Source organism: Mus caroli, unplaced genomic scaffold (genome assembly GCF_978045245.1).
Source record: "Mus caroli unplaced genomic scaffold, Mus_caroli_1 scaffold_5, whole genome shotgun sequence".
In the NCBI taxonomy this organism is placed as follows: Eukaryota; Metazoa; Chordata; class Mammalia; order Rodentia; family Muridae; genus Mus; species Mus caroli.
The window spans coordinates 16,962,358-16,984,894 of NW_028227260.1; the positions used below are offsets into that span (position 1 = coordinate 16,962,358).

At 39.6% G+C, this 22,537-nt stretch overlaps 1 protein-coding gene and 1 pseudogene across 1 annotated transcript in view; one reads left to right on the forward strand and one right to left on the reverse strand.

The window, feature by feature from the left end:
• The window catches only part of Acot9 (acyl-CoA thioesterase 9), a 39,556-nt gene that overhangs the window by 8,942 nt on the left and 8,077 nt on the right, over positions 1–22,537 (reverse strand). The window contains exons 3-8 of the mRNA XM_021153108.2: positions 21,129–21,174; positions 18,758–18,928; positions 18,479–18,516; positions 8,951–9,034; positions 8,493–8,596; positions 2,791–2,867 (exon numbers count right to left, since the gene is read on the reverse strand). Coding sequence (XP_021008767.1) covers positions 2,791–2,867; positions 8,493–8,596; positions 8,951–9,034; positions 18,479–18,516; positions 18,758–18,928; positions 21,129–21,174 — 520 coding nt within the window. The remainder of the gene's footprint in view (positions 1–2,790; positions 2,868–8,492; positions 8,597–8,950; positions 9,035–18,478; positions 18,517–18,757; positions 18,929–21,128; positions 21,175–22,537) is intronic.
• On the forward strand, positions 11,364–11,856 carry LOC110286621 (uncharacterized protein C9orf40 homolog pseudogene; annotated as a pseudogene).

The following is a 22,537-nucleotide window of genomic DNA, read 5'->3' on the forward strand; positions in this document are numbered from 1 at the left end:
CACACACACACACACACACACACACATACAAACACAACACACAGTCAATCAATCAAGTAAATAAATAAATTGAAAATATGGAAGAAGAAGTATCCAATCAAAAGATTAAGAAGAATACACGAAGAAAACCTGAACTCCACTGTGGAGAGATCAGCCCATCCTTGTTGAATACACAGATCAATCTCAGCAACATGCCAGGTGGAACCTACTGAATTCACATTCTGGCGCAACATTCAGGAACAGTAACACTGAAAATTTGCTCTCCTTAGCATCTTGACTGAATCTAACATGAAGCTTGATTGTACTTCAGATACAGGATATAATAAGTGCAGGGTACCAAATAAAAAGAAGTAAGACATCATGAGGAAACGACAAGGTAAATCCAGGAAGTAGGATATTTTGTGTACTAGCCCAGCCTTACAACATGTTAACAATACAAAATGTGGGTAATGGAGACACACAAGTAGGCTAGATTAAAGCACACTTTAGAGAATGTACAACTTGTAAGTATACCAAAATCCAAATTGTACACTTTAATAGGTGAATCACATAGTATATGAATTATATTTCAATAAAGCTATTTTTGAATTTTTGAGTTTTTTTTCAGTGCTGTGTATCAAACTCAGGGTCTCATACAAGCTCACCAAACATGATACCAGAGAAATAAGTTTCTAGCATGGTGACAAAAGTTATTTAAGAAAATAGCCAGTTTTGGTATCACAGTACCTGAATTCAAGATATATTATAGGCCTGGTATGATGGCAAACACCTAGCATCCTAGCTTTTAGGAAGCTGATGCAGGAAGATAGCAAGTTTAAGACCAATCCGACCCACATAGTGAGTTCAATGTAAGCACAAGATAATTGCTAGACTTTGCCTCCCAATCACACAAACAGTTGGGTACTGGTGATGATACATGCCTATAATACCCAGAATTAAGATAAACTTCAAGATCATTCTCAGCTACACAGAGTTTAAGGACAGCTTGGGCTATATTATATATTAGACCCTGTGTCAAAAAACAAATAAGCATATTGCATAGATTTAGAATGTAAAACAGGACATTACTGCCATCAAAGAACTTACAGATCAGTTGAAGAGAATAGAAAGATTACAAGAACAATAACACACCTACATTATGTAGTACAAAGGACAGTCTTCAACAAATGATGCTGGGAAACCCAATATCCATATGCAAAAGAAAGAAACTACAGTCATCTCTCAGCACTTACAAAACATAACATAGCCTAGCAGTGGTGGTACACACCTTTAATCCCAGTACTCAGGAGGTATAGGCAAGTGGATCTCTGGTTGGAGGCCAGCCTGGTTTACAGAATGAGTTTCAGAATAGCCAGAGAAACTTGTTACATGGAGAAACTTGGTGTCAAAAAAAAAAAAAAACAAACAAAAGAATGAGCGAAACACTTAAATCTAAGACTTGAAACCATCACAAGAAAACAGGAACGCTCCAGGACACTGAAATGGGTAAGGACTTTTGGTAAGGTATCTCTAGGCCAAAACAAAAATAATAATAATAAAAAAAAAATAAATGAAAAAAATAAGCAAATGAGATTACATCAAAATAAAAAGATTCTATTGAGTAAAGGAAAAACTCAACAGAATACAGAAAGGACCAAAAGAATGGGAGAAAAAGCTTCACAAACATGCATTTTAGACAGAGTTGATATCCAGAATATATGTTACTCAAAAAATGTAATAAACTGATTTTTCAAAATGGGCAAATGATCTCAATAACTCTCAACAAAAGAAATAGAAGTGGCTAACAAGTAACTGAAAAAGTCTTTAATATCTTTAGCTATTAGAGAGTGAGTCAGCAAGTCAAATGAGGTAACAATTCACCCCAAGTGGCTATTTTTACTTTAAGAAATTAATACTAGTTAGTTCAATTGGACTTGCCAACTTTATATGCCCCAGTACAGGGGAATGCCAGGGCCAAGGGATGGGGGTGGGTGGGTGGGGGACTGGGGGGGGGGAGTGTATTGGGGACTTTTTGGATAGCATTGGAAATGTAATTGAGGAAATTACCTAATTAAAAAAAAAGAAAAAAAAGAAATTAATACTAACACTGATACAGAGGAAAAAAATTGTAGATATTCTTGGAAGGAATGCAAATTAGTACAGTCATCATAAAGAACTTTCTTCTTAGAAATAGATATGCTACATAGCCCATGTATCTCTTGTCTGTATATATTTAAAGAAAATTAAATTAGCATACCAGAGATAGCTATACACCCCTATGTATGTAGCACTATTAACAACCACTAAGATAATTGAGACAGCTTAGGAATCCATCAGCTAATGAATGCAAAAGTGAAATGGCATACACATATACAATTCACGTGTCAGGGAGAACGTCCTCTGCAAGAAAGTATACTGAACTAAAGTGTATTATGTTAAGGAAATGAGCCAAAGACAGGAAAACAAGTACCACGTGTTCTCTCATCTATGCTAAAACCAAGTCAGTCTGAAAGAAAACCAGTGACTCCTACAGCCTGGGGAATATGGAAAGTGGGTTTACTCAGGACATAGGGTATGTATTCAATAAAGTAAATGCCTACACTAAAGTATTCTAAGGTAAAATGTCATCATGTATGAAATTTGTTTTAAAATATTTGTTCTTTAGAAAGAAAATATGAATTTTTCAAACATGTTGCAATTAAATCTGTTAAACTCAGGTCACAGGCATATAGAAACTCATTAGTTTTCTCTTTAGTCTTATGTTTCATTGAAGTTTTTCAAATTATGGAATTATAAAAAAGCAGCAATTACCCCTTATTTTCAGAATCTCGAGCCACCATTACAAAGGTTGCATCCAAAACAGGCCAATATTTCTCATCATTGTGCAGCTAAAGAACAAAGAAAAGAAAAACAAAATTGTAAGAAATGTATTTATTGGGAAGACGTACCATGTTGCAGCATCATCTACATCTGCATCATCATCACCATTTTAAATTACTATATAGTATAGTCAACACCTTATGTGTGAATACAGATTCAAAGGTCAGATCCCTAAGAACTAAAAGTACTCCAAGTCTAAGCTTTATCCAAATGTTATACCCATGTCAAAATTAAAAGATACTACTACCTCTTAACTGAGACAACTGGCCAGGTGTGGTGGCACATGCTTGAAAACCTAGTAACTTGGAACGCTGAAGCAGAACAGTGCCTGTGAGTGTGGGGCTAGTCTAGTGGGTCTCAGGCTAGCTTGTGTGATTATACTCCTTTACAACTGTGGTCCTGCCTCTATTAAGAAAGGAAGGGATTCCTCAGGTGAGAATTCTTTGTTCAGTTCTGAGCCCCATTTTTTAATGGGGTTACTTGACTTTCTGGAGTCCACCTTCTTGAGTTCTTTATATATATTGGATATTAGTCCCTTATCTGATTTAGGATAGGTGAAGATCCTTTCCCAATCTGTTGGTGGTTTTTTTGTCTTATTGATGGTGTCTTTAGCCTTGCAGAAGCTTTATTCAACATCCTTAATCATCAGGGAAATGCAAATCAAAACAACCCTGAGATTCCACCTCACACCAGTCAGAATGGCTAAGATCAAAAATTCAGGTGACAGCAGATGCTGGCGAGGATGTGGAGAAAGAGGAACACTCCTCCATTGTTGGTGGGATTGCAAGCTTGTACAACCACTCTGGAAATCAGTTTGGCGGTTCCTCAGAAAATTGGACATAGTACTACCGGAGGATCCAGCAATACCTCTCCTGGGCATATATCCAGAAGATGTCCCAACCGGTAAAAAGGACACATGCTCCACTATGTTCATAGCAGCCCTATTTATAATAGCCAGAAGCTGGAAAGAACCCAGATGTCCCTCAACAGAGGAATGGATACAGAAATTATGGTACATGTACACAATGGAGTACTACTCAGCTATTAAAAAGAATGAATTTATGAAATTCCTAGCCAAATGGATGGACCTGGAGGGCATCATCTTGAGTGAAGTAACACAATCACAAAAGAACTCACACAATATGTATTCACTGATAAGTGGATATTAGCCCAAAACTTAGGATACCCAAGATATGAGATACAATTTGCTAAACGCATGAAACTCAAGAAGAATGAAGACCAAAGTGTGGACACTGTGCCCCTTCTTAGAATTGGGAACAAAACACCCAGGGAAGGAGTTACAGAGACAAAGTTCGTAGCTGTGATGAAAGGATGGACCATTTAGAGACTGCCGTATCCAGGGATCCATCCCATAAGCAGCTTCTAAACGCTGACACCATTGCATACACTAGCAAGATTTTGCTGAAAGGACCCAAATATAGCTGTCTCTTGTGAGACGATGCCGGGGCCTAGCAAACACAGGAGTGGATGTTCACAGTCAGCTATTGGATGTATCACAGGGCTCCCAATGGAGAAGCTAGAGAAAGTACCCAAGGAGCTAAAGGGATCTGCAACCCTATTGTTGGAACAACATGATGTACTAAGCAGAACTCTGGAGCTCTTGTCTCTAGCTGCATATGTATCGAAAGATGGCCTAGTCGGCCATCAATGGAAAGAGAGGCCCATTGGACTTGCAAACTTTATATGCCCCAATATAGGGGAATGCCAGGGCCAAAAGAATGGGAATGGGTGGGTAGGGAAGTGGGGGGCGCTATGGGGGACTTTTGGGATAACATTGGAAATGTAATTGAGGAAAATATGTAATAAAAATATTAAAAATTTAAAAAAAAATAAATTCAGCAGAGAAACGCCTCTGGGATTTCTCCCTGGCATTTAATAAAGCTGTTAACTTTGTGAGCTGTAAAAAAAAAAAAAAAAAAAGAAAGAAAGAAAGGAAGGGAAAGAGGAGGGAGGGAGGGAGGGAGGAAAGGAAAGGAAAGGAAAGGAAAGGAAAGGAAAGGAAAGGAAAGGAAAGGAAAGGAAAGGAAAGGAAAAGAAAAGAAAGGAAAAGAAAGGAAAAGAAAGGAAAGGGGAAAGGGGAAAGGAAAGGAAGACTGAATTTTTTTCAGCAGGTTAAACAAGCAAAGCTTTGAGGAGAAATCCGAAGAAGAAACGAGGAGGAGGAGGAGGAGGAAGAGGAGGAGGAAGCTAATGTTTTGATCCATTCCTTGCAGCATCAACTAGGACCCAAAGGAAAACAGACTCGACTAAAAGGGCCCTAGAATTCCAGTAAATCATCTGTTCTTCTGACCAGAGAGACCACAAGAAATCCAGAAGGTAGACTCTAAGCGATGCATATCTTGCTGGGTGAAGACACACTGGACAGCCAAACTATAACTAAAGCATAGAAGCATTGATAACATTAAACGGGACTAAACATAAACAAGGACTCGAGTAATATGCGAGTTAGTAGGGTCTACTCAAATAGATGCCATTAAACATACTGTCCAGGGGGGGTGGGGAAACCTGACAAATTCCAGTAGTCTCTGGCCAAGTACGTCAATTTTTAAAAATTTTGTTGAATTAATTTACTTCATTTTATGTGTATGGTGTTTTGCCTGCATGAATGTCCATACAGCATGTGCATGCAATGCTGCCAGCAGAATCCAGAAGACATCAGAATGCCTGGAATTGGAGTTGGGAACTAAACCAGGGTTATACATAATAACAACCAGTGCCTTTAACCATGGACCTATCCAGCACCAACCTGTGGTGCCATAAAAAGTCCAGGTTCTCTGCCCCACTAGCTCTTCAGCTCTTATTAATGTTACCATTAAATTGTCTTCATAAGCATCTAAGTAATAGCCACTTCTATATATGACATAGGCTCCAGGCCCTCCTGTCTTGATCCTAAAATTTTCTTACTGATGCTCTCTACTTTTCCTGTTTTAATACTACCAGTATACTTATTCAGAAAGTCTAGAGGACACACCAAAATCATCCAGTGCAAGTATAGAACTCAGTCTCAAGAATTTAAAAACAAAAATTAGCCTTCTATAATTATATTTTACAAAAACAAAAGATGAAATGATCTGAGATCTTATTCAGACATTTATGTAATTACATCAGAATCTAAAGGGACAAGGAACTTAAAAAAAAAACTTGTGCTAAAGGAAGCAAAAGGGACCCCCTTAAAGGCTACTATACTAAAGGAGAATCCTAAGCCTGAAACAAAAATTAAAGAGGTCATTATATGACATGACAATGTAAAGAAAAGGTGGTTGCCCATGCCTTTAATTACACAAAGTGAGGGGGCAGAGCCATACATACCTCTGTGAATTTGAGGCAAGCCTGGTCTACAAATCAGGCTATAAGGGGAAACATTGTCTCAAGAAAAAAGAAAGGAAGGAAAGAAGGAAGAAGGAGAGGGAGCCAGAGTGGAAGGGAGGGAGGGGAAACACAAGAAGGCAGTAATGTGGAAGAAGGGGCCAGTGGGAGGACGACAAAAGACAAATTTTGATTGAAAAGTGCCATAATAGGACTAGCAAGATAGCTCAGCAGTAAGGGTCTCACAGTGCTAACCTGATAACTTGAGTCTGATACTAAGAACCCACATAAAGTTGTAAACAAAGTACTAACTTCACAAAATTGACCACTGATCTCCACACACTTAAAGAAAAGAAAAATAACCTGCCATAATGAAAACGAATTCTTTGTGTGCTACTATGTAAAGCAGGATCCTAATGAGGGCAATGTTTGCCATCGTGTGGGGAATCAGGCCATATATGGTACTTAGTAGAGTTCTAAAAAACAGACCTTTGCTCTCTATAAATAGGGAAAGTACTTAAAGCAAAAACGCCCTCCCAAAGCTGCTTACATTTTCCAGGTTTCTCCTCAAACTGCTAAAGATGATCACTTGGATAGCTTACATAACTCTTATAACAGATAAAAATTCCAGTTTTTGATTTGAGGCCTATATATGTATAGTCTAGGTAAATAAAAGTTCACTAAAGGGGGCTCACACATGAGTTTGACCATTTGGAGGAGGATGCTCTTGATCTATTTGTTTTGTATTTTGAGACAGGGTCTCACGTAGCCCAGGCTGGCCTTCTTGAACTTGTTGCATAGTCAATGACCATCCTAAACTCATGATCCTTCTGTCTTGGCCTCACAAGTGCTGGCAGGCATCAATACCTTCAGCTGCCTAATCAACTAATCAAAAAATGATAGACAGCCCTAAATGGAACATCTATTATCACCCTGTCCAAGGTTCAGGCGATATCATGGAAAAAGGATGAAAAAAATCTAAGAGACAGAAGATGGGAAGGATGGCTCAATGGTAAAGCATTTGCCTAGTATGTATAAGAACATGAGTCTAATCCCAAGTACCAAAAAAAAGCAAAGAATTGAAGGGGGTCTTTCATCCCTGAAAAGGTATGAGGAAGTCTCAACCTCCAGACCTATAGGTGGGAATATTTGAGAACATGGACATTATAGACATAATTAGATAAAATGAAAGCCAAGTGTAGCAACTCTTGACTATAATCCCAGCATTTGTGAGGCTACGGCAGAAGGGTTGCTATGAGTTCCAGAACAGCCTGTGTTACAAACTAAGGTTCTGTCTTAAAAAAGAAGAAAAAGGAAAAAAAAAAAAGAAAGAAAGAAAGAAAGAAAGAAAGAAAGAAAGAAAGAAAGAGAAAGAAAGAAAGAAAGAGAAAGAAAGAAAGAAAGAAAGAAAGAAAGAAAGAAAGAAAGAAAGAAAGAAAGAAAGAAAGCAATTAACCCAGACATTGTGGCACATGCTATCCCAACTCTCGAGAAGTAGAAGCAAAAGAATTAGGAATTTGAAGTCAGCTTAGAGTACAGGAGATGAACTTGACTCAGAAAAACAAAACCCCCAAACAACACAAAAGCCTCCAACTGCTTCTGTAAGGTTGCCACACTAGTTGTGACAATGGCAAAGCCACCAACAGCTATTTTAAAATTGGGTACCAGTTTAAGGCCAGCCTGAACTACATAAAACCTTCTCCCAAAAGAAGAGAGCAATAAACCATGAGTTCATATTGGAGTGGGCCTTCAATCCAATACGATAATCATATTAATAAGAGAAAAGACGCAGAGATATAGATGCATGAAAACCATGCAATGGTAAAAGCAGAAAAGCCTCCTGAAACCAAGAAGATGTAGCAAAGATAAGCTCCTACAGTTTTCAGAAGAAATGTGACTCTGCAGCTGACACCTTGGTTTGGGAATTAAAGTCTCCAAAAACAAACAATAAACTGCTGGGATTTTGAAGCCACCTGTTGTTGTGGTATTTTGTGGTACACCAGCTCCAGGAAAGTCATCAAGTAATCAATCCAATTAATATCTAATATAACAGACTTTTGTGAAATCCTCCTGAGCAAAACCAAAAACAAGCACCTTAATGTATAGTTGTATGACTACAAAGTCATAGATATGTCAGTAACAGATGATGTGTCAGTCTTTGTGCAGCAGGAAGATGCTAACTCCCCTTAAACTGTCAATTGTTTCAAAGCTGTGGACTGCACATCTATCCACGAATACAGTTTTTCCTCAAGTGAGACTAGTTGATTATATTTGAACAGTGAGGGAATCTTCGGGTACATACATACTTGGAACATTTTCATCTTCACTTCCATGGATGTATTTCCAACCCAGCTAACATGGCCAGTGAACTTAATGTCCTGTTCAGGGCTTAAGCTGTGTTTACACATATCTGCAAAACAGAAATTTAAGATCCACCCAAACCATATCAGAAATGTCTATACTATAAGGGAACAATATCATTTGAAAAGCTGCAATTATACTATATTTCTTATCTTTAAAACTAAAATCTTTTTTTAGCATACAAAACAAATTTAAAAGTCTTTGTGGAAACTGGAGACCATGAAAAGACTATAAAAACTAGGATCAAGTAAAATTCTCCCACCTAACTATATAAATATCATGTTATAGTCTGTTTTCATATATACATTAAAATCCCCTATATGGAAAACAATTTCCCCCAATCCCAATAATACTTTACAATTACTGAAAATTCTAAGTATGCAGAGAAGCTGATCTTGCTTACCAATCTTGTCCACCAGGACTGTAACTATTGATAAAGGAGACATCTTGGTAGAATGATTGCGGTTGTGCATGTAGCAAACAAGAACTGTATGGAACCAGAAGAGAATAACAGAAAAGCAGAATTATTCCTTCAATTTACAGTTCTCTTTGAAATTCACAAAAGGTCTTTATTTTCAATAAAGTTCTCTAATACTTTTATCCTAGAACCAAAGATATTTTTAATTGAGTCAAGGTCTCATTCCATTGCCCTGACTGGCCTGGAATTCACTGTTTCTAGGATGCTTTCAAACTTGTGGTGGGTGATTCTTCTAACTCATCCTCCTAAGTACTTGAGTTATACATGTAAGCCTTCAGCCCTGACAAAAACATTTCCCCTCTTTTTAATAATGCTCATTTGTTTAATGTGTTTATGTGTGTGCCTGAGTGTGTGTATATGTGCCACATTTATGCAAGAAGCTGTAGAAGTCGGTCCTAGTTAGAGTTTCTATTGCTATGATGAAACACCATGACTAAAAGCAAGAAGGAGAGGAAAGGGTTAATTTTGGTTTAGACTTCCACATTATTGTTCATTGCTGAAGGAATTCAATACACAAACTCAAACAGGGCAGGAACTTGGAGGCAGGATATGATGCAGAGGCCAATGGAGGGGTGCTACTTGTTGTCTTGCTTTCCATGGCTTGCTCAGCCTGCTTTCTTTTAGAACCCAGGACCACCAGCCCAGGAATGGTACCACCCACAATGGGCTATGCCCTCCTCTGTCAATCACTACTTAAGAAAATGTCCTATAGGCCTGCCTACAGTCCAATCTTATGATGGCATTTTCTCAACTGTGGATCCCTCCTCTCTGATTAGATTAGCTTGTGTCAACATGACATAAAACTAAGGAGCACGAGGTCAGAAGAGGGTAATAAATTCCCTGGAATTAGAGTTAAATAAACAGTCAGTTATGACCCGCCATGTAGATTTTGAAAATTAAACCTGGCAGCTAGAGCTCTTAATTGCTGATCCATCTCTCCAGCCCCTGCCTCATCTCTTAGGTGGCTGGCATTACCAGCATCTCTACTACACCTGGCCTTAAAGACTTTTATAAACTTAATTCGTCTGGAGATCCTTTACTTTGTTCCCTAGGTTGTAGATTTAGTAAGGAAATCAAATTCCAAAGCCCACCCTCACCGTAGTTTTTTGGAACAGCAAGGAAACAGTGCCAAAACAGAGTAAAAACCTAGCACATATCTGACAGTATGAATGGAACACCCCCAGAAAAGAGGAAGTAAGCACAGGACTCAGCTAACTATTTTACCCCAACTCTTTCCTAATCGTGAAGCTGTTGTTTTTCTCAGCTCTCCCTCTTTCCCAACCACACTCTTGGCTCCTACACTGTCCTGCAGACCTCTGTATACTCTCTATATCTTAACATGCATCATATATTTAGCAAGTACAGTTCTATGTACTTATGAATATGAACTTATTTAAATTTGCATTACAGTTATGCATTGATTTGGGTTCCTGTTTTTGCCACCATGATCTCCTTCAATGGGTCTTAGTATTCTCAGGACAAAGTCTGCTCAGTAATTCATGCTAAACGATAGTTAACTATTCCATATCCCGCCAAATCTGTCTGTCCCTTATGCGGTTGAATCGCAGCTCGGCACATTGCGTTAGCATTCTCCTAAGCCAATTGCATAACGAAAGGACTTCCGGTGTCCGAATTTCCAAGGATTCTACTAGCTGAAATCAATAGCCTGTTCACAAAGTTCTGATATGGTTCATCAGAACTCTGCCGAATGTTAGGGGTACACTGGGGCCTGAGATGTTGAAGGCAAGAAACTCCATTTAAAAGTTCCCAGATATCTTTGTGAGTCTGACGTGTGGTCATAGTAGTAGAATGGGAGAGAAAAAAGATTCAAGAGATAAAAATACAGCTCTAACAAGACTTGAATAAATGCAAAGTTCCTAGCTTAGTGGGGAAAAATACAGCAAGAGGAAAATGGACCAACCGCACTGAAATGTTTGTTTGTTTCTTTGTTTGTTCAGAGTTGGGAATAGCTAGCACTCTATTACTGAGCTATAACTCCCAGCCCAAGATGTTGGATTTGAGAAGCCTAATAGGACATCCAAAGGAAGATATCCAGTAGATAGGAAGACAACCTGGAACTCAGAGGAAGCAGGCAAATGTAGTTTCACAGGAATTCAAAGTACTCATAGCAAGAGAAGGGCTGAAAATAGATGGGATGATATCTGTAGAATGAGAAAAGGTAGCCTTCAAAAGGGCCGAAGAGATATGCGCACGCATCACAGTGCAGGTTCAAATCTCAGTGCTGCGCTGCAGCTCCCCCTCAATGTCCCCTATGCCCTCGAAACAACCTAGCTCCGTGCTGCCCTCTGCCCTCCTCCCTCCAGCTGCCGCCCGCGCAACCCCCCGTCCCTGGCTCATGGCCAAGCTGCATGCGACTGAGCCGCTCACGTTCTGCGTGCCTTGGAAGCTGCTCCTGCTCTGGGACTTCCCCGAGGAGCGGCCGCTCTGGGTCCCGCCATCTGGGGTGGCTCGGCCCCTCAAGCGCCAGGGGGACGCGGTGACCTGGCGGAGCCTGCCTCTGTGCCCCATAAGGGACCCAGCGGTTGGGAACACAGACAAGAGCTGGAGCCCGGAGAGCCACTTCCTGGAGAGCAGGAGGAACCCCGGGCCCTGGGCAGCAGCAACAGAGTAGAGAGCGGTGGGCAGCCCGCAGGTAGCCGACAGGATGCACAAGCCAGACTGAAGAGTTTTGGCAGTATAATACATTCCAGTATTGGAGGTACCCTCTGCCACCTATTTATCTGCCAGCTCTTGAAGATGTGAGTGCAAACAGCCTGACAGATACACTTGAGGACAAGAATGAAGGAGTTGAGATTGACATGGAGTCCTGACAGAAGGATCTGAAGAAATGGGATTCAATGAATTTGAGGCGACCTAAGGAAAAAGTTCTTTTATATATTTGATATGATTCTTTTCTCAAACCTGAAAACTGAGAGTTTTGGGATAAATAACTAATGGCTACTGAATCTCCTAATGGAGAGTTATCGAGGGTGTGGTACAGCTGCAGACAAAGTACTCTGTGTATGCATTTTTAATGAAAAAGGTTTTGTTCACACTCTTGACTTTGAAGATGCTTATCTTGGAAAAGAATGTTTTGACAGTTTCAGAGGAAGCACTCAGGTCTTCCACACTTATTCTGTCAAATGATCCTTTGCACCACAAAGCTTATTTGTGGTGCATGGAACGAATACGTTAATACAGCTGATGCTCATAAATACTTGCTAGTACATCTTATTGGATCCCTTTGGTTGAACAAATAGGAGACAAGTATCGATGCAAAATTAAAATGTGAGATTGTCTCTGAAAGCTAACCTTGTTTTACAAGAGTGTAAATTTAAACTAGTGAGAATTTCCATTTGGGTAGCTTGTTTTACCTTTCACTGTTTGCTGTTTATTAAAACAGTATAAGCAATGAATATAGCCAAACAATGGATAGAGAACAGTAGGAAGCAGATGCCTGCCCCTGCTCCCTTTTCTGAGATGAAAGAAATGATCTGGTCAGTTTACTGATTTTGTTTTGAGGACATTTTTTATATTGTTTATATTATTTTAGACCTGTAGTTCTCAACACTGATAGCACTTTAGCCATCACTGCCCTAGTCCTAGAGATCTCATTCAATTATTTGAAGGTGGCTTTACACATAGGTTTTTGTTTTGTTTTTTTGCACCGATTCTTTATCCCTGTGTTGTGCAGATGGGGCCAGAACCACTACACTAGCAGCCTTTCCTGTTTAAAGGAGATCACTAGTGAGCTGAAGCAATTCCTCTTCATTAGTTTTGTCCATATCTTGTTATAGTATTTGATTTGTCATTACTAAGTTATTGTGTTACAATTATATTTTTAATAAAGTACACTGTTTATGTTTGAAAAAAAAAGTGGCGAAGATAAAAACCCTGGGACAGGCAATATTTAATGGATCAACAGAGGAAGAGGATCCTATAAAGATTGGAAATGAGAGGCAAGAAGAAAAATCACCAGAGCCGGGCGTGGTGGCGCACGCCTTTAATCCCAGCACTTGGGAGGCAGAGGCAGGCGGATTTCTGAGTTCGAGGCCAGCCTGGTATACAGAGTGAGTTCCAGGACAGCCAGGACTACACAGAGAAACCCTGTCTCGAAAAACCAAAAAAAAAAAAAAAAAAAAAGAAAAATCACCAGAGACCAAAAATAAGTAGAACAATAACAGAAACCACAAAAGATATCAGGTAAGCATGGGGAAGTACTGTGTAATAAAGAAGCCAATGGTGAGTGTGGCAAGAATGTTTTTAATGACACAGAAGAGGAGAAACCAGAGCATAGCAGTCTAACACGTAACAGGTCTCAATAAAGGTCAATGAAACAAAACAACCTTTCTAATTCGTTCCAGTAAATCAGCAATAAAGGAATGGGAAAGAGAATCTGAGAGTGCTTATAAGAGGAAGGGAGTTTATCTACATTTCATTTTAAGATGGAGAACCTTAATGTTTCATAACATTCAGGAAAAGTTAAGTTGGGAAATGGCTTGGGATACAAAGCAAAAGGCATACTTGATAAGGCAAGTTACTTGAAGACAGAAGTAAAAGTATTAAGAGAACAGGTGGAAGGGGTTGGCCATTCACAGGAGGCAATGAGAGAGAACACAAGGTTAAGGTCAGCAAGTTGACTCAGCTGCTAATGGCAGTTGCCGCTAAGCCTGATGACCTCAGAGGTCCATCTCCAAAATCTACAAGGCAGAAAGGGAGAACCAACTCCCACAGCAGCCCTTTGATTGCCTGTTCACACGCGCAAAATAACTGTAAGAACATTAAAAGGGAAACTAAGGGCAATGGCAAGGGACTTTGTGACTATATCGACAGATAAATAAACCAAAGTAAGATATACAAATATAAATGTGTACAGTTTTTAAATACCACTAATTGTAATTAATCTTCAGGAGGAGGGTGGCTACATGTAAGTAGTCTTGTGTGTACTTTAAGAAATATTGGGGTCTTTCTTCCAGCCTTTTCCCAACAGCTCAGTTTGTCATTAGGAGTAAGAAAGGCAGCCTGGAGCAGAGAGCCTGAGTGGTGTCAATAGGACACTCATGCAGAGGGGTGAGTGACGAAAGCAATGGCAGCACATTGCAGCTTAAGCACAACGAGGAAGATGACCATGCAAAAAGGACCTGGCTCAGGATATCAGAGTCCAAGTGACATAAAGGACATGCCAGGAGGAATTCAGGTTGTGGCCCTGGTAAATGGGTTGCATGCAGGACACTGGTCAAGTTAGTAAGTATATTAAGGATAATGGAGATAACTGGAAAAGGGAAGTAAGTGCAAACCACACAGTGCTAAAGTCAAGTTGAAGCTACCAGTATAAAAGTAGTTTCCATATACAGAGAGATCAGTAAGTAAACAAATGTAAATGTATGCTCATGGACAGAAATATCCCAGCTCACCCAACAGCGAGCATACAGGAACAGTAACAACCAATAGCAACAACTCCCAGCACACAATCCTTGCTTTCTAAATGTCGTTCTCCATTAAAAAGAACTAGAATTCTTTGGAGATTTGGCTAACTGTCCAGCTGGGCCAGAGAAAAGATAGGGTGAATCTAGAATGTCTTACTGGACAGTACTCAAAGAATGATGGTGGACACATTTTTAAAAGCCAGGCCATTGAGAAGGCTCCATTTTATAAAGTGCTTACCACACATTCATAAAGACTTATATAAAAAGCCAGGATTGCATCTGTAACCTCAGTCTGTAAAGGTCAAGACAGGAGGATCCCTGGGGCATGCTGGGTAGCCAGTCAGTCAATCTGTGAGCTCCAGGTTCAGTAAGAGAGCTGTGTTCAAAACGAATATGAAAAGCAACTGAGGAGGGCACCTGACATTGATCACTGCTCTCTGCATGCATGTGTAAACACAATGCATTGCAGCCATGACTATGAACACACACACACACACACACACACAAAACAAAAGGTAGATCAAATAGACTAAGATGATATTCCACTGATTTTCGGACTAAAAAGAGGAATTCCTGAGTCACAATATATAAGAAAAGCAGCTTGCAACCCTCAAAGTGTCAAGCTTACAGAAACCAAGGAAAGACTCAGAATCCTTTCCCAACACAATTATCCAATGCAACCTATGCTAGAGAAGCGAACTCTTCTTTAATAAATGACCACTAGTTTAGACTAAATAGGCCCTGAGGATTAAAGATGGTAGTATTGATGTAGGAAATGTTCTTCTTAATAGGAAATACACACTAAAATATATGATGGTCTGCGATTTACTCTCTCACACATGATTCAGGGAAAATAATTCTTTATATGGTATCTGTATCTTGTCTTTAAAACTCTTTTTTAAAAATATAGTGACCCAATGAGATTAATTGGAGTGCTTACATGGGCATAAGTGAAGGATTATTTATATGAACATAGCAGAATGTGCCAGTGACTATACCAACTGAATAAAATGTCTCAAGCCAGGGATGGGGGAAAGGGGGATGGTGATGGTGATGAAGCACACCTCTAATCCCAGCACTTGGGAACCAGAAGCAGGTAGATCTCTGTAAGGAGTTCTAGACTAGGCTGTTGTACAGAGCTAGTTCCAGGGTAGCTGTGGTGGTCGGAGTATTCCTAGCCCAGGGAGTGGCACTATTTGGAGGTGTGGCCTTGTTGGAGTAGGTGTGACCTTGTTGGAATAGGTGTGCCACTGTGGGCATGGGCTTTAAAACCCTCATTCTAGCTTCCTGGAAGCCAATATTCTGCTAGCTGTCTTAGGAAAAAGAGGTGCGACTCTCAGCTCCTCTGGTCCCATATCTGCCTGGAAGCTTCCATACTTCCTCTTTGAAGATAATGGGCTGAACCTCTGATCTTGTAAGCCAGCCCCAATTAAATGTTGTCTTGGTCCTGGTGTCTGTTCACAGCAATAAAATCCTAAGACAGAAGTTGGTACCAGGAGTGAGGTATTCCTGTACTAGGCCTGACCATGCTTTTGTTTGGAAGAATGTGAATTTTGGGACTTTGGATTGGAAAGCAGCAGAATGCTTTAAATGGGGTTTAATGGGCTATCCTATTAGGAATATGGAAGAGTTTGTTGCTGAGAGTGATTTGAACTATGAAGACCTAAGAGATTTAAGTAGAGAAGAATTTCTGTATGTAGCCTACAGACTGTTTTTGTGGTATTTGATAAAGAATAGGCTGCTTTTTGTCCTTGTATGAAGAGTCTACCTAAGGCTAAGGTAAAGAGATTTATATTAATTGCATTGACAAAGTAAGTCTCAAAAAAGCCCAGCAGAGAATTTGTTCTCTAGTTAAGTCTTGTGAAAAGCATTTTGAACAAGCATAGCAAACTTAGAAAGGAAAAATATATAATATACTAAGAAATTAGTGGTGATTAAGAAAAGACCATCATCACTGTGGTGGTAAAATCTTCTGGGAATCATTTTCTGAGAGCACGGAGAAGCTTTGTTGCAGAGATAGCCAAGGTTGTATCTCCTGTTGCAGCTGTGCTTGGCAATGTGTAAGAGTCACCCAGGTGGTCCTGGTTTTGAAGGCATGAAGGGGTCATGCAAAGAAGTTGAGGCTTGGGACCATGAAGAGAGCCTATGAGAGTCTATTGGTGAATTCTGGTTGCATCAGAAGACCCCAGCATATTGGAGATGCCAGTACCCCCAAGAACAACAGTAGCAGCAGCAGAGTGGAGTCAACCAGAGCCTAGAGCGCTACAGGGGCCAGAAGTGATGAAGGCCCTTTGGAGGACCTCAGAAGATTATGTGTGGATCCAAGACATTAGAACAAGAAGCTGTAATGTTGAAGTTGTCTTTGAAATCCCAAGATGTTCGAGATGCCAGAACCATAGGCTATCTGCTGGGGAAAGCTGCTAACAGGGATTGCAACCAGTCCAGGAGAAAGAAGTTTGTTGCAGTCAACAAAAATGAAAAAAGAGTTGGAAATCTGAAGACTGCTTTGACATCAGACATAGAGATGCAGAGTTTGGAGTTTGCCCAGCTTGTTTCCTGTCTTGCATTTGGGGTTACAGTTAAGTGATTGGATGAATCTCAGAAGAGTCCGTGAACTTTGGACTTTTAACACTGCTAAGACTGCTATAGACTATATTTTTCATTATGCTGGGTTTATAAATGTCCCCCATAGACTTATATGTTTGAACAAGCCTATGAGGGCCAGGGAGTGGCACGATTTGGAGGTGTGGCTTTGATGGAATAGGTGTGGCCTTGTTGGAGTAGATGTGCCACTGTGGGCATGGGCTTTAATACCTTCATCCTAGCTGCCTGGAAGCCAGTCTTCTGCTAGCTGCCTTAGGAACAAGAGGTGGAACTCTCAGCTCCTCAAGCCCCACATCTGCCCGGACACTGTCATGCTCCTGCCTGGATGATAATGAACTGAACCTGTAAGCCAGCCCCAATTAAATGTCATTCTTATGAGTTGCCTTGGAGCTTGGAGATGAAGAGATGGCTCAGGAGGTTAAGAGCACTGACTGCACTTCTGGAGTTCCTGGGTTCAATTCCCAGCAACCACAGAGTGGCTCACAACCATCTGTAATGAGATCTGATACCATCTTCTGGTGTGTCTGAAGACAGCTACAGTGTACTCATAAAAATAAAATAAAAAACTCTTAAAAAAAAAAAGGGTTGTCTTGGTCATGGTGTCTGTTCACAGCTGTAAAACCCTAACTAATACAGTAGCCATAGCTACACAGAGAATCCTGTCTCAGAAAGAAAGAAAGAAAGAAAGAAAGAAAGAAAGAAAGAAAGAAAGAAAGAAAGAAAGAAAGAAAGAAAGAAAGAAAGAAAAGGAAGGAAAGAAGGAAGGAAGGAAGAAGAAAAGGAGAGAAGGAGGGAAGGAGGGAAGGAGGGAAGGAGGGAAGGAGGGAAGGAGGGAAGGAAGGAAGGAAGGAAGGAAGGAAGGAAGGAAGGAAGGAAGGAAATATTCCTTCATTCCCCAGCAACCGACTGTCTCTAGATCCTCAGGGAGGGGAGAAAGATCATAAGCCCCTCCAGCCTAGCAACAGTTTAACTGCACATAGAGCTTCCAAGAGAGGCAGTGCCTCTTTACCCTCTATGTTGGAATTTCCAAGGGCCCAATCTTATATAGTCCTTGTACAGTCAGTAACTTGCTGAAAGCTCAAGAATGCAATGGCCATGTCATACCTAGATAATAGTGTGCCCTGACATTGCAGATAGAACTACATCTAGAGTCTGTGCTTAGCATGCTTGAGGCCTTGACTTTAATCCCCAGCAGCTAAACTAAATTTTACAACTAGAAGTCATCATAAATGAGGCTCATTTGAATGGTAACTCTATTAAAGAGAAATCTTTGTTTAGAATAAAAACAATATGACAATGAAAAATATTTTTTGCCCTTTTATGTCCTCATATGTCTAGAATAAAAAAATAGAATAAAATGGCCTTTTCTATCAAGGATTCACTGTCTACTCATAACTGTTATTAGGAATACAAATACTAGTACCTCCTAGGCTGTCAAGGTCCTCAAGAATCCTGCCAAATCTGTGAAACAAAGCAAAATATGAATTAAATGAAAGTCACAATGAATTTCCTTTACTTGTACTTTGTGATAATAAAAGGGCTCTAAAAATGATTGTAGTGATACTTATACAACTCCTTCACTATACTGAACTACAGTCACACACTTTAAATAAATGAACTAGAAGGTTTATGAATTGTATCTGACAGTAGTTGCTTTTAAAAATTAAAACAAATGGAAATAATGAATATAATACAGAGTTACCTTACTGTATTTTGAACAGTCACATATTTGTCTCGTAGTTCAGGGTCAGTACCCAAAGGTAGGAGAACTTCGATGTAACTATCCCTCATTTTCCTCGGTGGTAGGACTTTCTGTGATTTAGGCAAAAAACTATGAAGTAACTTCCTTTCCTCCATTGCTTTTACATGGTCTCTGAGAAGAAAAGGTAAAGCTTCATAAAACAAGAACAGTGCTGACCCACCCCTCAAACATTCCAGTACCCACCCCTCAAACATGATAGTCAGACATAATAAGTGGAAGAAAGGGAGCTCTGTACCTGCCTCATCTTCAATCCCTTCACTCCTTTCTCATGACCTTCTTGAAAAAACTGAGCATTGCTAATGATATTTTTAAGCTTGTAGATAAGAGTCTCATGCTCTACCAACTGAAATAGCTGGGGACTAGGTGTATGCATAAGAAATCCATACTTACTGATATCGATACATTTAATTGGGATACACAGTCAACTGACCAAAAAGTTTCTTCAGGAATTGAGATATCACTCAGTGGTTAAGAGCACTGCTTGTGTAGGACTCTGATTGGATTCCCAGCACCCATATGATGGCTCACAACCATCTGTAACTACAGTTCTAGAAGATCTGATGCCACCTCCTGGCATCCTCAGACAGTGAACACATATGATGCACATACATGAATATAGAGAAAACACCTATACACCTAAAAAATAAATATATCTTTTAAAAGGCTTATTTATACTAGCAACATAGCTCAGTGGTAGGACACTTGCCTAGCATATGCAAAGTCCTGAATTCAATACTAAGCAAGAAATGGAAAAGAGACAACAGGCAGGGTGATAACACTACTTCAGAGTCTCAGTATCCTGCCAGATTCATATTTGTCCTCATATTCTTTCTCCTCTCTCTCTCTCTCCCTCTTCCTCTCCCTCCCCTCTCCCTTCAGTTTCAGAAAAGAGACAAAGAAAAAAATTTGAATGATATACAAAGGATGTATGCAAAGCAGAATAAAAGGTAGAAAGGAAGAAAACATTTTTCAAAGATAAAAGAGGAAAACAGGATATGAAAGTATAACACAAAAGAAAAAGCATCGGGAAACTAAAACTGTTAATAGCACTATTACATACAAAGTCCTTCTAAAGTTAAATGATCAACTATTATTGCCAAAAGAGTTTGGCTTACAAAAAATACTAAAATCAGACAAACAAGTTAAATTAAGAATGTACAATACTCTCAACACAAATAGCTCAGCCTTGTGAAAGTTGAATTCCTGGGGGAAAAAATGGAGATGTCAAAAACCACCAGATGCAACTTTTAAAACTATTGTTGCACCTTGATGTTGTTTTTAAAATATAAGTTCTAGTCTGACCACCTCCTCCTGTACCCCAGACAATCTCTAGACTTCCACCAGGACTACCTGAATCCACCCACAGGTCCATTTGCTCCACCTTTATTATCCAGAGGTCAGAAGTCCTCCACTAGGGTCTAGCCTGGTGAGTACCTCCTACAGCCTAATCCTTGTGTTTCTGGGTCTTACATGCAGTGCCTTGGCTTAGTCTGGCCACTTAATACTACACCTCAGCCAACCAGTAGACTTCCTCCAGGAAACATTCTATCTCCAAGCCCACTCTGGGGATTATCCTGATGAGTGCCCTTAACCTATCCATCCAAGCCTTTTCTCAATCTTCCGGATTGAGCCTGAGTCCCACAAACAGTGCACTACTCTAGTCTGCCCTTCCCTGCCTTCTCAGCAAAGGATCTCTAGACTTGGGTAAAGATCTGCTCTATCCATTGCCCAAAACACAGGACTTTCCCAGGTCATAGAACTTTCAATAGTAAAGCTATATGAAATAGTAAAATCGGGCCGGGCGTGGTGGCGCACGCCTTTAATCCCAGCACTTGGGAGGCAGAGGCAGGCGGATTTCTGAGTTCGAGGCCAGCCTGGTCTACAAAGTAAGTTCCAGGACAGCCAGGGCTACACAGAGAAACCCTGTCTCGAAAAACCAAAAAAAAAAAAAAGAAAAGAAATAGTAAAATCAGAAGACTTGAATTCAAGTCCCAATTCTGAACTTCAGTTTTAATGTGTGTAAACAAAAGACTGAAATAGGAAAAAATATGTCATAAGCATATCATATATTTTCTTCTGAAAAATCAGTGAATATACCCAAACAGGTTTTGAAAATGCACAATATACATAAATCACATTCTTTCATGGTAATGAGGCATCAGCTGATCACTACACTAAGATGTGGCTCTTTTCCTTCTCAGCAGAAAGCCCTATCTCTACACAGGGCTCTCCGACCATAGAAGGGGATCAGCATCTAAGCCTAACTATCACTTAGCATGATCCCTTGGGGATAAAAGACGAAAGTCCATACCTCCAGACTGTGGATACGCCTACAATCTCCCGCAGCTTGTCTCGAACTGAAACAAAGATAAAGACTTTATTCTATGAAACCAAGAAATAGCAAAGCTGGGTTAAGGCAAGATGTTCAGGAACTAAGGAAAGTTTCTAAGGCACTCAAAATGTATCAAAAGATTCAGGAATTCCATCCAGTGCCACTACAAACAGCACAGGGAAGGAATCAGGCCTCTGTTCTCTCAATTATGCAGCTTCCTCAGTGCAAATACACATACTTTTGCCAATTACAGAGGTTTATTGAAATAAGTCAGAAAGGAATTTTTCAATTTTTTACCCAAAGGGGCTTTATCAAAATCAAGAAGTTAGTCTCTTTAGGATTGAACACTTTTCTGCATGTATGTACATATGTAAAGGCCAGAGATCAAGTGTAGGTATCATTATTTAGGTGTAATCTACCTTGTTTGTTTGTTTGTTTGTTTGTTTGTTTTGAGACACTGTCTCTCACTGGCCTGGAGCTTGCTAAGTAAGCTAGGCTAATTGGCCAGTGAGTTCTGGGTATCCACATGACTCCATGTCTTTAGTGCTGAGATTACAAGTGTATGGCATTACACATGGCTTTTTGACATGGGTACTAGGGATCAAGCTCACTTCTCAGGCCTGCATGGCAAGTACTTTACCAAGTGAGCTATCTTCCTAGTCTGGGAACAAAGATATTTATAAGTAAAATCTCCACCCATCTTCTTATAGACAACATCAGATCAAATTACTTAGTTCAGCTACTAATACTAATATCCAAAACCGAGTTTATTGCAATTTAGTTTTTACATTTTTACACTATTCTAATTAGAGCAATTTACACCAGAGAAATAAAGCAAGACTTAAATCCAGGTAAAGCAAAGAGTGTGATTTAATTTTAATTAATGCCCACTGTACAAGAGTGAAGTAGTTTAAAACAAAACCTAAATGCTGAAGAAAAAATTGATATCACCACACACCATGATTCCCATGGATAGTTGAATGTGCTATATAAAAAGGGGGAAATAATTAGACAGTCAGCAGTAATTTGAAATTAGAAAATAAATGTGTAATATTTCAAATAGCTTTTTTTCTATATTTCAAAATATACATTCCAGCCATAGAAAATTAAATGTAGCTATACTTGGTATTTCAGTAACTAAGTCATCAAACTATTCATTCCAGTCATGGGAAATTAAATGTAGCTATACTTGTTCCTTCAATAACTATATGATCAAAACCAAATTGTGGTTAGAATAACATTCAGTCTCATAAAAGTGCTGGAGTTTCTATCAGACTGCTGTGTATATATCACAAACTCAGTGTATACACTAATATAGTTAAATCACAAAGAACTGCAAAACATAGACATTAGTAAGTTAGTCTTATTTTTTAATTTCCTCCTGAGTA